We start from the raw sequence: 15576 nt of genomic DNA on the forward strand, positions 1-15576 counted from the left end.
ATGAAGGCACAGACAGAGACAGACGGCCATTGTCAGCTGCTGTAACTTCAGACAGACCTCCTCAGCTGGAGAGACCGCAGAGAGAACATTGGCATTTTGTGGTTTCAGCGACTTAGTTTCACTCTTCCTCCCCTGTTCACCCTTTGTTCTCCGCCATCCCACCATCCTCCTTTTCTACCTTAGGCTCCTCTGCTGGTTATCCCTCGCTACTTCTTCTGTCTGTTAGTTATTCAACAGCAGAGAAGTGGACGACACTGCAGGAGCTGTTTGAGACCCACCCACTGTTTTTGTTACCAGAACTAGGCTTATGTTTGCGTCTGCTCCTTACCTGTGAGACTTTGTACGTCTACCAATCACCACTAAGGACAGCGACCACAGTAACTAGTGAAGAAACTTTTGAGTGACGTAAGTCGTTCACTGAGCTGAGTTCCCTGTCCAGGCTGCTCAGCATCACAGATATCCAGCTGTCCTTGTGGCACAGATTGGCTCTAAAATAACTGTGACCGTACGCTGCCACACTAAGAGCAGACTGCAGCTAAGTGGATTAAAGAATAAGAGCACTTATGAATAAAATGCTTTAGATGGAGAGGCCAGACGAAAAAACCAGTCGAGAGAGGAGGGAGAGACAGAGGAAGGAAGACAAAATATCACAGCAGAAAGCAGGCAATCAATTATTCAATGTAACATCTGGGGTTTTTAGCAATGCCAACACTGTGGTGACGATAACAGTGCAACCCACTTCTATCAGTACACTCACAATACATTCAAGTTTGGTTTTCAAAATAAGAGATGAGATATAAAGTATGCATAGTACTCAAATAATAATACAAAACTCAAAAACATTTTGCCTCATACTGAGGATCTGTATTAAGAAATTTTAGAAAGAAACAATATCTTCATCTCTCAAATCTGAATGCCAAAAAAAGAAATCTGATTATATTTTTTCGGCTAAAACCAGACGGTTAAGAAGGCTTTGGAAAATCTTGCTAACAAGATTTATTTCCCTCAGCGAAGATTTTTATTTGGCTGGTTTACAGAGCTTGACTCCATCACACTGTGTGAGTGTGTGTGTGTGTGTGTAACTTAGTGCACACATAATCTCATCTTAAGCATGGAGTTAAAGCTAAAAGGAGGGAGACACACAATTATATCTCACATATATACAGTCAGAGAAAAGAGGAGCTGAAGAATTAAATAAACAGTCGTGGTTCACAAAATATGAGTCCACACTTTGGCATGGACACTGTTGAATGTGTATTTGAAGCTGCAGTGATATATGATGTCGGTGCCAATGTCCCTAAGTTAACAGACCAGTCTCTTATCGTATCATATCAGAGGATTTCAGCATGATTAAGAGTTCAGACTTTGCCAGTTCTGCTAAAAAGTTGCTTATAATGCAGCTTTAGAGTGACAGTCAGCAAGACCCTAATTACTGTGGTATTTCAGTCATTAAAAAACAATAATGTTTAAGTTAAGGATGCATCAGACTGCCTGGGTCCCTGTTACTGACCTTATTAAATGGATGGCATATTGGCCAGATGAGGCTGATCCACATTCACATCCACAGTCTCTTTGTCAATGTCATGATTAAAATTCACTCTTTCTTGTATTACGTGACATCCATTCAGTCACAGTGATAGGCATATTTGCACCACAGGATCCAGGTGTATAATAACTGTCTTATTTATCCCAATGTGTTCCACACAGTGAGGTTCAAGCTGTTATACAGATTTTAAATTTGGGGAAAAGAGAGCAATGGTATCACACTGGTACCAGCAGATATGCTGAGTTATTTTGAATTGGAACATTTTTTGGGAGAGAAAAAGTCAGCTCAGTGTGTCCCTAGTATCAGTTTGGTAGATGTGTGAAATGAGACTCAGACTGAACGTTAACATGACTGAGGTGCAGACACTTGTTAGATTCTCTGATGAAATCGACTGAACCCACCACTATGGATGCTAATCTTTTTGTCAGCAGCTTTGTTTTGTCGTAAGCACATTTACTGGTAAGGCATAATTTACTGTAACTCACAGGAGACAGACACTTTCTGACTGTATGTCATCGCTGCTCTCTTCATATCATTTGTGGATTTACACATTCAGTATGCTGTGTGTGTGCCAGAATGTGTGTGCCAGTATTTTGTAGGCAATTACTACTACACCATCAGGCATCCTATTATGCCACCGGATGCAACCCCTCTGGTTCAAATGCTCTGAGTGCACTGGGTGGCCAGATGGTATCTCACAAGGAGAACATATGATCACTGAACTCACATTAAACATAACACATCATGTATGGTGGTATGCTGGCCAGAATTTCTTAGGGAAATGTATAGAGAGCTCGTGCTACTTATTTGATGCTGAGATTTTTATAATTAGGGAAATTTCAATAAGATCAGTTGGTGCAAACTGTTCAAAAACTTAATATTGGTATTAAAACTATTACATCCATGTATGGTAAAAACACACAAATGTTTCTGGGAAATCGGTCTTATACATATATGCACAAAAACAATTAATGGTGCCTGTACATGCCTGTCTATTGAGCTGCTGAATGATCAATGGCATGCAGGCAGTGTCACATCACCATGCACCACCAATCTATCAATCCCACAGTGCATCTGCTACCACTTCCAATTCAATCCCCACGGCTAAACAACTCATCAAAATATATCTAAACAGTCATACCCAATGTACAGAGACAATGAAAAGTGTACTTGTCATTTAAGGCAGTGAGACCAATGCCTTGTGAGCGCTGGTGGAATCAAATTATTGCAACAATGCTCCTGAAACTGTAACAGCGAGTCATCTAATGCGATGTGATAGGAGTGTAACTGTATCACCGCAAACAACAGGAAACAACCAACAAACGCAAGCAATTATTGTCAAAAAGCATCAGATGTAATTTGTCCTGTTTGGAAAGCTTAGTGAAACAAACTGAAGTCTGGGGTCTGGTGTCGAGTGTTATGAACACCAGAGAAGAAGAGCACAGATACAACCAGCATGCTGAGCTGAATCAGATTAGTTTTAAATCTCTAACCAGCAGAAGCACAGGATACTAAACCTCAGAGTTACAGGGGTTTCCAACACTTTTGTATTTAATGTCAAATTCCTACATCAAAACCGGAAATTCAGCCTTTCCTGCAGAGCAGCACATATGGAATGACAGGCAGCAGGTGTGAAACAACTGAGAAGTAAGATGCATGATGTATAGTGTATAAAGGGAACCATGCTGCTGAAAGGCATATGGTACAGTGAAGGACTTCAGCTACAAGGCTGTGTGCACTGGTGAACTGCTTGGACAAACAAAGCTACAATGAGAGCTCTCACAACATCACGGTGACTTGTATGTGTATGTTTGGATAGAAGAGTGTGACTGAAAGGGCCAAGCAAGAAAATGTGTTTGTGTGTGATTCTGAGTGGTGTCCAGGCATATTGTGGGACAGATGGCTGGAGGATGCTCTATTTCCTCTCCCTAAAGGAGACAATCTTTCTCTCTCTATGTATGTTAACTACAAACAGACAGCACCTTTGACATAAGCATTTGAAAGGAAACGAACCAACTTGCATCAGATGGAACTGAGCCGAGCCTTTAAAAAAAAACAAAAAAAAAAACAAAACAAAAACAAACAACAACAATGAGAAAATGATGAAAATGATCTCAGATCAGTTGTGTCCAATCTAGGATCTAGGATAACAGGGAACAGCTTCCGGGTGTGATTAGAAACGACCACTTTAAATGCGAGGGAAGGTTTGAGGAATAGCAGAGCTCACTCACCAAATCTATCACCGTTTGTCTATTTCTCTACCAAGTTATATTAAATATGAAATAAAAAAACATCCCATGGGCTCATCTGAGTTAATCTGGTCACACAAAATCTCATCAAATAGGAACACGCAAGTTTGTGTTCGGGACATGGAAACGTTCAGAAACCTCTGACCTCAGCCTCCTGAACTGAATGTCATGAGGTTCGTCTCCTGCACTTTATTTGAACAGGACGATAACCCATGTTAAAAATCAGACAAGTTAGACATTTTAGCATGCTATTTGAAATACCAATATCAATATTTGAGGATTTAAAAATCTGGTAACAATATGTCAGCCAATATTATCCACATAAACATTTATGAAGAAAATCGCCTGAATCTTTCTATTTAAAAGCTTTATTACCAAGATCTACAGTGAACAGTGAGGGACATTTTACACCTGGAAAAATGTACTCATCAGCGCTCTCTGGAGGACAAACTATGTAATGGTGTGACTGTTTCAAAACCTCCTTTAACATATATTTCTTATTTCTGTGTCACTTACATATACACCAGCACAGCTGCTTACGCTGCCCTACATATTGACCCTGATAATTTATCAGTCAGGTTCCACTGTGACTCTATGTCCAACTCTGTGACTCTATGTCCAACTCGATGACAGTGACTTGATGTGAAATTGATTGTGGATTCATTTGTGTTTTTATCCCCCAGAGAGCATGAACTGAGCTCCAAAGCCATATTGGACACAATGATATATTTCAGGGCTACTGTCTTAACCTTATATCACAAGGCCCACTGACATAACCTGAAATAAACTACCCTCCCCAACTTTGACAGGGGGACGGTGTATTTTTGCATGACGTTATGTTAAAGGACTGAACTGACTGATCTGATAAAGTGGTGATAATTGGAAAATATAGATGCTGTACAGAGACTGTAAATAACTGCTCCACTGCCAGTCTGGCTGTGATGAAACTTGGAGAGATGATTCATCTTGTTACTGAATGGAAGACAATATGTATGTGGGACTTAGAGCACAAACAGTAGGTAATAAATAAATAAATAAATACTTCCCCCAGTCTTACTTCCCCATCTGCAACCCAATTACTCACATCAGAACCAAGCCCTGCTCTTAGAAGTCTATATTTGGGAGGACAGGGGGATCTCAGATTTGACATCTGCTCTGCTGACATTTATCTTGACTGATTATGTTTTCAACAAAACTTGTCAATCAGAGCAGCCCACATACTGAATAAAAAATCATTCAGGCTGTTCCTGAAAAGATTTAGACATGCGGCGCACTAAGGTCACAAGGGTAAAAATTTCTTTCTACTCAAAGAAGAGCTATGGACAATTTAAACTGAACAATAAGCATCCGAAGTGATAAAACATGACTACGATTCGATCATAAATGTAAAGTATAGGACTCGAAGAGCACTGATTTAATTATATAAAATTCAGGACAATGTGACACAAACACATTCCAAACACTTTTGTAACGTTACTGTAAAAATATCAGCGACATAACAAATTATCAGATGGATTTTGTGACAGGAACTCAGGCTAAGATTCTGAGAGAAATGCGAAGCAGCACTGACTAAACGCCTCAATCAAAGTTCAACAGAGGCTGAGGGGGCATTTGGAGCACATTCCCCACATCCCTTATTAACCAAAGCCAACAGTAAACACAGAGCATGGTCACACTGCACATTACATTTCATTCATACTTCAACTTGTGTTGGGAGGAGAAAAAAAATGGTTCAACATGTTCAAATCATGGTCAGAAAAATCCCTGCATGTGCTGCAGAGGATTCACTTGAAACAAAAATCTGAGTGGACAGGAACATTTGGCGGCAGACCTTATAGTGGGAACAAATTTTCACGTCGGAAATGCATGTTTTAATACATGTCATCTTCGTGTAAAATTCATCTTTCTTTGGCGCAGACTGCAAATTCTGAAACACAGACTGAAGTGTTCAGAATATCCGAGGGGATTAAAAAAAAAAAAAAAAAAAGACGCACCGCTCAATCTTTGACAGCGTTCAAAACGTCCACAGCATCACATGTCAGCCAATACAGACAATTAAATCAGGATTTTTGTTTTTTTTTTTTCATTCTCAGTTTCTTACCTATTTGGCTGAAAAGGAGCAGCTGAGAAATGATAATATCGGTCCTGGGAACTGCCGTCTCCATGGTCTCGGAGTGAATATTAAACGTAAAGAGGCAGAATGTGGGTTTATGAGGGACGGACGGCGGCTCTGGTGCGTAAAGATGCGCTACCAGCTCATCGTTCCTCCTCTGCTGCCTCTGTGCGGGGCGGCAGGGGCTAAATGCTCGGACTGGCTTGGCTCGGATCGGCGCGGCGCGGCGCGGTGCGGTGCGGTGCGGTTCGGCTCGGCTCAGCTTGGTTAGGATGGATTTGGTGTGAGGAGTGCGGTCTCGAGGGCTGGCTGGATGATTAGGGACGGGCACTCGCGTATATCGCAATAAGAGACGGGCTGTGTGCGCGCGCCTCCCACTGCCCTTAATGGAAATCACTGTATCGCTCCTGTGATATTCTTATGATATTACTACAGGGACATGATGTGCGTCTGCAGCATGCGGCTGTGATTTAGAGGCTTTTATCTACCAGGGCAGCAGCATGGGACTGCTGTGATTCTCCTATCTTTACAGTACGTACCGTACAGAACACCGAGTTTGGGGGGAACTTGCATTACAAGACCATACTGCAGCAATACTGAAGTATAGGCATCCACTCATGGCCGTTTTGTGAACTTGTCTCCAACAGTGTCAGTGTAATGACAATCTAATATTTCTATACCATAAATCAGATTGGTCTGTCATTACATCTATACTCATTTGCGAGATTTTATCCTATGCATCACTATTTGGAGTTGCAGTGACCTTATTTTTCCTATGGTCATGATCATGTATTGCTACAGTATTTATAAAGGGGATGATGGGCCATATTTTGTTGTATTTACACACTATCTAATCTGACAAGTGCTTGATAGGAAATTATAATAGCAAATAAGATATGCAGTCCCTACACATAAGTAAGACATAGGAAACAAACAAAAGGTATGGTAAGGTTAACATCTCTGCTCTTACTGCTGAGCATCACAGACAATCTACAGGTCTGTATCTGGAAATTTCATGATGACTTTTCATGAGAGGTTTCACTTGAGTTACTTGAAAAGCTTTAAGAAGAATCAGGAAGAAACCTCACATTATGTGTTCCTAGATTTCGAATGAAGCAGTGAAAAGGCTTCGGTCTGCTGGGTTGAAGAAGCATCACATAACGGAGCAAGAATGTAGATCCAACCGAGCCAGGACTGTCCCACAGCGGACTCAGTGTGTGTATTTGGCAGTGATTGGACGGCAAGATTCCCATGAAGTACACAATGGCATAATACTATGTGTGTGCGTGTGCGTGCATGTGCCTTATGAAAAAGAATGAATGCAGTTCCACAAGCAACAGGCTTCAGTGGTACAATAACACACACTTGTGGAAGCTTCTAAATGTTTGTGAGAGTGAGCGTGTGTGAGACAGGCTTCACTCACACAATAACGTGCTGCTCTCGTTACTCCGTGTGCATTAATTAGCATAAATTACGAGAGATAATCCTCTTTAATTCAGGCGGGAGCCTTGTCTCACTTGTTGGACCAACATATTTTGGGATGCTTGTTACAATATCCTCCCTGCCTCTGTGCTGCCCGGACATGAGTCTGTGTATTTGTTTGTGTGCGTGTGTTCATAGGAGAACGTGCACGTGGCTTATGAAATAACATGTTGATTGTAAAATTGGTCTTTGTAATTACAAACAAAAATAGAGAGATTAGAAACAAATAGTAAATGCTACCAGAAAAAAATGCTCTCGTATTGAGTCTAATGTAACAAACAAACGATGGGAAACAAACACACTTTCATACACACACAGCTTCTCTTTTCACCTGAAGCCAAATGATACAACATGAGAGTGAGAAAAAGGAAAACAAAAGCAACGTCATCTCAGCAAAACACACATGTTCATACACAAAGAGTCACTGTCTGCAATGACAGGTGTAAAGACACGAGCTGTGTGATGAACGATCACAGCGAGCTGTCGCCTCCTGCAAAATATCCTGAGCTTTTTCAGATCCTGTTCCTGTGGAAAGCTGATTCTGTTTTCCCTGCACACTGGCAGCTATGGATTATGGATTACGTGTTTGCTCTCTCCGACTGTGCACTCATACCCAGAGAGGAACAAAGTCAACAAGTCAGCTGGAGTTCATTTAGGTCAACCAACATCAAGTATTAGGCCCTGCTCTGTCTGACAAGCAAAATATATTAGACACTGATAAGGTTTTAATGAAGCTTCTGGAAAAGATGCAACAGCTTCCTTTCATCATCTTTAACATTACACTGGTGTTTCTAAGGACGGCAAGACCATTATCTAAACTGTCTCTATGACATGTAGACTAAAGCATTTATTTCTGAATTGAGTTTGACAAAGCAAAAGATCTTCACGACTTAAAAACTGCACTGGTCGGGTGCTACTATTGTACCTTAGCTGTACTACTATCAATATCAACATTATGTTACACTCACGGACCAATTAAGTAGCTTGGAAACATCTTCTAGTGAAATGTTTGCTGACAATTTCTTTCTCTAAAAGTTTAATAGAAGAAGTCATCAGGAGACATTACTACGTGTAAAAATAAAAAATAAAAGCTGCATTTGTCCTTGAAAACATGTAATTGTTTCTGTGCATACGAACACTAATCAGCCACAACATTAAAAGCCATAAACAAAGGTTTTAATGTTGTGGCTGATCAGTGTATGCGTGTGTGTGTGTGTGCATTGTGTGTGTCTGAACGCCTGTTGCCATGACAGTGGATGCCGTTTCCGAGTTGACAGTGATATTGACTTCCAGCGGTGGCAACTGGAGGTCAGTATCCTGGACACCACTGGGCTGACAAATACCGGTCGATGTGTGTGTGCGTGTGTGTGCATGTGAGAGATGCCAGCACTGATCAATTCCTGCCATGGAGCAGCACAGCTGTGTGTGTGGTGTGTTATTCCTGCACATGTATGGTGTTTGGATGAATATTGTAATTAATTAATGCCAGTGTGTGTGGAAAACACTGGTCTGTGCAAACTACAGAGATTTAAACTGAACACAGTGCATGATAAAGTGGTGAAGCCTATTATTATTTGATGTATGTTTAAATATTATCATGAAAATGTTGCTTCATAGAGAATATAATCCCTGTAATAATCAATAAATCTTATTCTTGTAGATTCATTCTTCCTTTAAGGATCACCCCTCTTTCAAAGGCACCAAAAAAAAAAACAAGAAATCAAAGACCCCAGAATCTGTCATGTTGTGCAGAGTAGAGTAATGTCATGGTTGTCATTTGTCATCTGCATCAACCAGCTTCAGAAAACAGTAAGAGCTGCCTGCCTATATCTGTGTGTATGTGTGTGTTTCTGAGGGTGAAACTGAAAGTGAGCAGAAGTGTGTGTCCTTAAGTGTGTGTTTTGGCTTTTTCACAGAGTATGCGTGCCTGCCTGTGATCTGACATTTACCTTCGTGGCGTACTAAAGGTTTCACTAGAGATCTTAAAGTCCTATGACTCATCTCACACTTGAGACACTCTCTACTTATCCTGTGAACAATGAGGATTACCACCTATTACAACACTTTACATTATTCACTTTTGAACCACAACGTATCTAATTACCAACTTCTTCATTTCTAAAGAATCTTTAAGGAGAACATGCCGTCATAAATACTGTACAATATTATTGTCTTTAGCACAAATAAATGGAGGAACTGAGTGGGAATAAATATGTGTAATCATGTTCTGCATACACATTCACATTAGCATTACCATCACCATCTCATTAGCCTTATTACAATGAACCAGACGAATGTGTTCACCTGACAGGTTCTATGAGTCACCAGGAACCAAAGTAAGACAGAGACACAAGGAGGGAGAGACAGAGAGACAGGTGGGTCATCCTGTGTTTCACATGGACGCTTCATGGACAACCCATTTAGCCCATTGCTACACTGCTGTCACAGTTTTTACAGATCACCTCTGCTCCAGGCAGCCACTGGTTAATTTGATTTAACCAGGATTACTACATGATCAAAGAACTTTGACAGGAAACGATAAAAGCTGACAAATAGTTGACTCGTATGGTAAACGAGACACCTCAAACACTGCATGTTTTAGGTCTCTACACACTGATTTTGATATTGTACTAAATGCATTAAAGACTAAAAAGCTGAGAAATCTATCAGATGTTAAGGTATGCTTTGGAAAGTGTGCATGACGCCAGCTGTAACCAATGGAGACCAAAACCTGGAGCAACCAAAAACAACGACTGCAATGAAAGTGAGGTTATTAAGCTGAGGCAAACTGCAATGTGTTTCATTTGCAATAAAAAGATGAACAAAGGCAATTAACCACACTGGCTGGTGTTGGTAGGGTTGAACTAGTCTGGGCTCGAAGCCATGTGTACATGAAAGAGTCCTTGTCTTTTCCAAATACGTCCTTTGTGTCATTAGAACTTTAGTGAAACTCTAGTTACAGGCAGTAAATGTACCTTGCCACTGAGCCTCCATAGGGACTCAGACTATGCTTGTCAACCCTTTGGGGGTGTACCTGGCTTTATACCTGTCTCATGTCAAGTACTGTCATCCTCCTGCTGACATCCTATCTGAACTGACACAGACTGGCAGGTGACAGCAAGCTTGCGAGCGCCACAGAACATCTTTTTTCTTTTAAGTAAGTAACATTTGGGCTGCCAGGTTCCTTTTGTGCCGTGTTAAGATGAACAATCCATTCAGTGACACAAAGAGGACAACTGGTCCCTTAATGAGATGGTAGATATGGAGTTATGTTCAGGCTCATGGAGGTGATAGCTTGTCCTCTATCATGGGACAGGTATTCATACAAGAGTATGTTAGTGATATTTATCATTATGGCTGTGAATGGATAATTATTTATCCTACTGCTGCAATCTTTTTGCCCCTCTTCATGTTTTTTGTCCTCTCCACACATAATCTCATGCCAGTTTAGTTGGCCGCTGTTGACAATATTGCAGAAGGGGGACAAGGACATGCTTTAGTGTTTTTAATAGCTTCAAAATGGCACTGTGGACTGCTACCTCGCTAGTCTGCTTAAAAACAACCCAGAAAAAAACAGTTTCATGCAGAATGGGACAATAACTTCAAGAGCAATCAGATTCTTATGAAAACCTCTCTTACAAAGCACTGCATGAGAACTCTGAGGTGGAGAGAGACAGTACGACCCAAAAGGTTGAGCCTCTAACGCCGTCTGGATTAAGCTTCCAAATCCCACTGATGCTACCTATGTTGAATATGTTAAACTTACAGAAAAAAAATGACTGTCCTGTCAAACACCCTGGTGAGGCTCAACAGAATAAGTAGACATGCATGGATGTTTTTAAATAGGAATATATGATGAATATTAACCGACAAGACATACTCACAATATTCAGTGAGGAGAGGAGAGGAGAGATGTACCTCAGCTGGAGCTCCTCAGTCTGCAGAGAATGGCTGTTTCAGGGGTCGAAGGTCACTGTGAATGATGGTTAATTATTAACATAACATCCTGAGAATGATTTCAGTTAATGCTAATGTATGGTGTGAGCAGTAACTTGAAACTCTCCTCTGAGATTTTGTGAATTTGTGCTGTCACGTGCAAGGACACATTTTTTTCTAAAATGCTTTCAGATGGGACCTTCGGTCTTTAATCTCCATACAGGAGCACAGTAAAATGAAAAACTCATTGACAGCGGAGGCAACAAACTTGAAGTGGGGTCAGTCGGTAAGTGGTGTGTGACATAAATAGTGAATGAAGTTCTGCCTCTGAAGCAGCCACAGAGAGACACACTCAAGTCACTCACACACACACACGCATGCACCCAACAACAAACACTTACTTTCCAAAGAAGAGGGCATCCACCTCACCCCTGAATCAGAGTGCTTGTGTTTTTAATTCCCTTCAGTCCGCACAAGCACACAAACTGAGATGGATTTGTGCTGGGCACCATGGCAACCAGTGGGGCTATTCTCTGTCACTGTGGCTGAGGAGGGAAGAAAGAGAGAGGGAGAGTTGATCAACAACACACATTTTCATGCTGCCTTTACTCACTGGAAAGCTATACACACACACACACACACACACACACACACACACACACACACACACACACACACACACACACACACAAACTTTATTGTACATTCACAAAGCTCAGTGACAGTGACAGCAGAGGATGAAAAGAGGCTCCACAGAAGGAAAAAAAACATTCAAGTTATTTGCAACTTGATTTGAATAAAACATGAATACGCACACAAACATACACAAACCTAACTTTTAGCCTCTAGTTAAAGTTACTCTGGGGAAGACAAGTGGAAAAAGATTTTGCAAAGAAGAGCAAATAAATAAGAACAAACGTTGACTCTAACAGTGTAATCACATTCTACTTTCTATCTACAGTGTAATCTGATTGCTAATTTGTGGATTATTGCTCTCATTTCAACAAAAGTACATTCACTCTGCCATGCTGGCATGAAAATTCAGTACATTATAAGCCACTAAGGTTAGGAATGAATTTAAGAAAGCAGGTTGGAGCTTAGTTCTGAGGACAAGGATCGCTTAATTTTCAAATACTGCAACATTTTCCAAAAAACTACGCTCATACCGACCATTTAACTCCAAACTAGGGATGCAACTGACAGATGTTTAAACATTTATTATTTTTTTCTTTTAATCATTTAGCATGTTAAATGTGTATGTATGTAAAACTACTATCACAAAGTTACAAAGACATTTTGCAAAGACTTGCCTTTTCGGACCAACAGTGAAAGACATTTAAGTTATAATAAAATTAATAGTACAAAAAGAAGCAAATCGCTGCACTGGAGAGGCAGTTTAAAAAGGCTGTGGATGCCAAATTAGTTAAATCACTTCCTCTCACCTGTTGCATGTTTTCAGTCGGATTTAATTTGGCAGCCTTAAGAAAAATGCTTCACAACTTACATGAGACGGCACATTGAGTTTAAAGTTTAAGTTGCAAGATTGAAGTTAACATTAATTTCACTTACGTCTGTGAATTGTTCTCATTCACAATCGACCTAAAAAGTTTCACACCTGTCGCTCGAGCTTCAACAATTAACGAACTGCGCCATCACCTGGTTCGTTTCGGTAATCACGCCTCTACGTCATCACGCAGCGACAAGGAAGTGATGTTGTGCGCGTCCTTCATTCTGCTCAGTGCTGCGGTCTCTAAACTCGTTACAAAACTCTTGGGTTTTTCTAGAGTACCAACAGTATCACGCTGGGTTTTAGGGTTTTATGGAGTGACAGGAACAAACCGCAGCGGTGGTGGGAACGAAGAAATCCTGTGGGAGGTTGTAACCTTGCATTCAGTGAGTGAGAGATGAGTTTAATACGAGCGAACTCAGCTTCTATCAGCTTACCTTCTTTTAGATAACTGAAAGCTGTTTTAAATTAGTTATTTGGAGGCTAATATTAAACTTAAGTTAATGCAGTATTCTCGTATAGGTTAAATTAAAGATATTGGTCTATTGAGGCTAATGTTTGACCTAAATTAACAGTATAAACATATGGAAATGAGAGTAAACCTGTTGGAAATTACACGAGTACTCAAAGTGCAAGTACATAGCATAAAGTAGCAACAGTATCAAAGTAATTAAGTGACCGCACTGAGATAGTGTATTTGTGTGTACAGTACCTGATCGTACCTGACAGTTATCTGCCCTTATTGCAGCAGCTCCTGTCTCTCCTGTTTTAACTCATCCTGCCTTCTCATTTGTGAAATCCCTCCAAGAGTCAAGCAGCGATGACAGCTCCAAGTTCAGCACAGAGGAAGGCCTGCTGGGAGGCAAGAGACCAGCTGTGGAAATGTCTGGATGACAATGAGGACAAAGCTGCATCCTGCCAGAACTTCCAGAAGGAATTTGAGGCAAAATGCCCCGCTCAGTGGGTAAACTATCCCCTCTTTTTACCCTCAAAGAACAGTTAAGACGGGGGTTTACATTTAGTATCGATCATCAGGTCAGAGAGAAAGCTGGTACTGTAAACAGTGCATCAAAGACCTTGGATTCTTTTTGATTTACAAGCACACAATGTTTTGATGTTACTGTGAAAATTGGGTCTCGGTTTTCACCATTCAAGCAAGTGCACTTCTTTGAGGTGAATTCTGTGTGCCGATTAAATATTGCAGGATTGTTGTTCATCTTTTCCATTTTCCCTGGCAGGTGAAATATTTCATAAAGAGGAGAGATTTCTTGAAATACAAGGAGAAGATGCAGACAGATGGGTTCACACCTGCTGAAGGCCCACGGCAGCCCTCCTAACACCTGGACAGCAGACAGCGAGAATCTGCAAACGGACTGACCTTTGGCTTCATCAAGGCCAGAGCAGGACTTGGAAAGCAGTTTTCTAACTTGATTGTGGACAGAGAACCTGTACTTCAACTTTATCATTATTTATTTGTACAGAGTCATAAGAGTTTGAAAATTGTTTGATCTTCCATCCTCAGAAATATGTGGCGTCAGCTCTTGTTAACCAGTCCAAATGATCTGAGATGCTTTGTAACAAACGAAGAGATGAAGATAAACCCAAAATGTAAAATTACATTGCAGTAGTTAAAATAAATGCAGCTCTTATATGAATCCACACACACACAAATATATTCTGGGTCAAGGCAACACTCAACTGTAATACTGTAAGATGGTTTTTCTGTAATTTTGTTCATTTAAAGTAAAAACTCTTCTGTATTATTGTGTGTCCAGACCACAGTGTTATTCTGTTGTTTGGGTTGAATGAAGTTCTTGTGCTTTCAATTCAGTCATGACTCCTGGTCAATGAACTAAAAAAAAACAAACAAAAAATACATGCTGATCTTTCTAATTGCTGATACTTGTTTTTAAATTCCAGGACAGTGCCTCATTAGGCAAAATCTCAGAAGTGTGACTGACGTGTGGTTTGTGAATAAATAAAATCAACTCAGTGGTTTTAGTGGTTTTATTGTTGTATAACGTCGTATCATCCTAACTCTAGTCTGTGTCTGAGTCGGATATGAATGAAACATCAAGGTATAACACATAATTTAGGAATATTACAGCTCATTTGGAAACAGGCAAAGGCACATTATCTTTATATTACAAATCTGTATGTATTTACAAAGGAGTATGGCCCCTGGGTCGAAGGCCACTGCTGCAACACCATTGAGATGTATGAAATCTTCAGTAGAACTGAATAAATTACAAAAGAAAAATGTAGGCTTCTGATTCTGCCTACACTAAGGCCTATGTTCATAATGTAGTGATATAAAAAAAGCCACAAATTACATTTAAAATTTGTGTAAAAATATAAAGCATATCTTTTACATTTCTGCACAGTACAGTGAATGTTATGTGCAAACCTTTTCACCAACAGACAACAGTTACTGTGATTTGACAGTTGATTGAACAAACTACTGCACCATTCAAAATAACTCAGAACTTGCAAAGACTCTGCAGCCTCCCACATCTGCATTTCTTTCTGTGCTCACATGCCAGGAGAAAAGTCACACCTCCAAGGTGACAACAAATAAAAACCTAACATGTTCATCCTGTTGCTTAACATGCTAAAGTAATGCATTTCATAAAAATACATATTTTTGTGATACAATCTGTAGCTACTGACACTTGGTAAAGGTTTGTTAAAGTGTGTTCTGCCTGCTAACACAGAGCTTTATGGTTAAAAATCATTATATTGG

At 40.3% G+C, this 15576-nt stretch overlaps 2 protein-coding genes across 3 annotated transcripts in view; one reads left to right on the forward strand and one right to left on the reverse strand.

Moving 5' to 3' along the window:
• LOC121176579 (receptor-type tyrosine-protein phosphatase zeta-like) overlaps positions 1-6481 on the reverse strand; it is a 44896-nt gene extending 38415 nt beyond the window's left edge. Inside the window, exons 1-2 of the mRNA XM_041030670.1 lie at positions 6448-6481; positions 5897-6217 (exon numbers count right to left, since the gene is read on the reverse strand). Coding sequence (XP_040886604.1) covers positions 5897-6217; positions 6448-6481 — 355 coding nt within the window. The remainder of the gene's footprint in view (positions 1-5896; positions 6218-6447) is intronic.
• Positions 6482-13034: 6553 nt separating this feature from the next.
• Positions 13035-14825, forward strand: LOC121176214 (cytochrome c oxidase assembly factor 6 homolog). 2 transcript variants are annotated; one of them, XM_041030226.1, is made up of 3 exons: positions 13035-13219; positions 13642-13797; positions 14072-14825. In XM_041030226.1, the coding sequence occupies exons 1-3, from the start codon at positions 13037-13039 to the stop codon at positions 14168-14170; spliced, it is 438 nt and encodes a 145-aa protein (XP_040886160.1). In that variant the 5' UTR covers positions 13035-13036; the 3' UTR covers positions 14171-14825. The 2 variants fall into 2 exon arrangements, with proteins under 2 accessions (XP_040886160.1, XP_040886161.1); XM_041030227.1 differs by having other exon boundaries at positions 13094-13219; positions 13582-13797.
• The last annotated feature ends 751 nt before the right edge of the window (positions 14826-15576 follow it).

This window comes from Toxotes jaculatrix, chromosome 22 (genome assembly GCF_017976425.1).
Source record: "Toxotes jaculatrix isolate fToxJac2 chromosome 22, fToxJac2.pri, whole genome shotgun sequence".
In the NCBI taxonomy this organism is placed as follows: domain Eukaryota; kingdom Metazoa; phylum Chordata; class Actinopteri; family Toxotidae; genus Toxotes; species Toxotes jaculatrix.

Coding starts and splice junctions, on each gene's coding strand:
- LOC121176214 (XM_041030226.1), top strand. CDS start 13,037: ATGTTGTGCGCGTCCTTCATTCTGCTCAGTGCTGCGGTCTCTAAACTC. Junction 13,220..13,641: donor AGGTTGTAACCTTGCATTCA/GTGAGTGAGAGA, acceptor AATCCCTCCAAG/AGTCAAGCAGCGATGACAGC. Junction 13,798..14,071: donor CAAAATGCCCCGCTCAGTGG/GTAAACTATCCC, acceptor TTTCCCTGGCAG/GTGAAATATTTCATAAAGAG.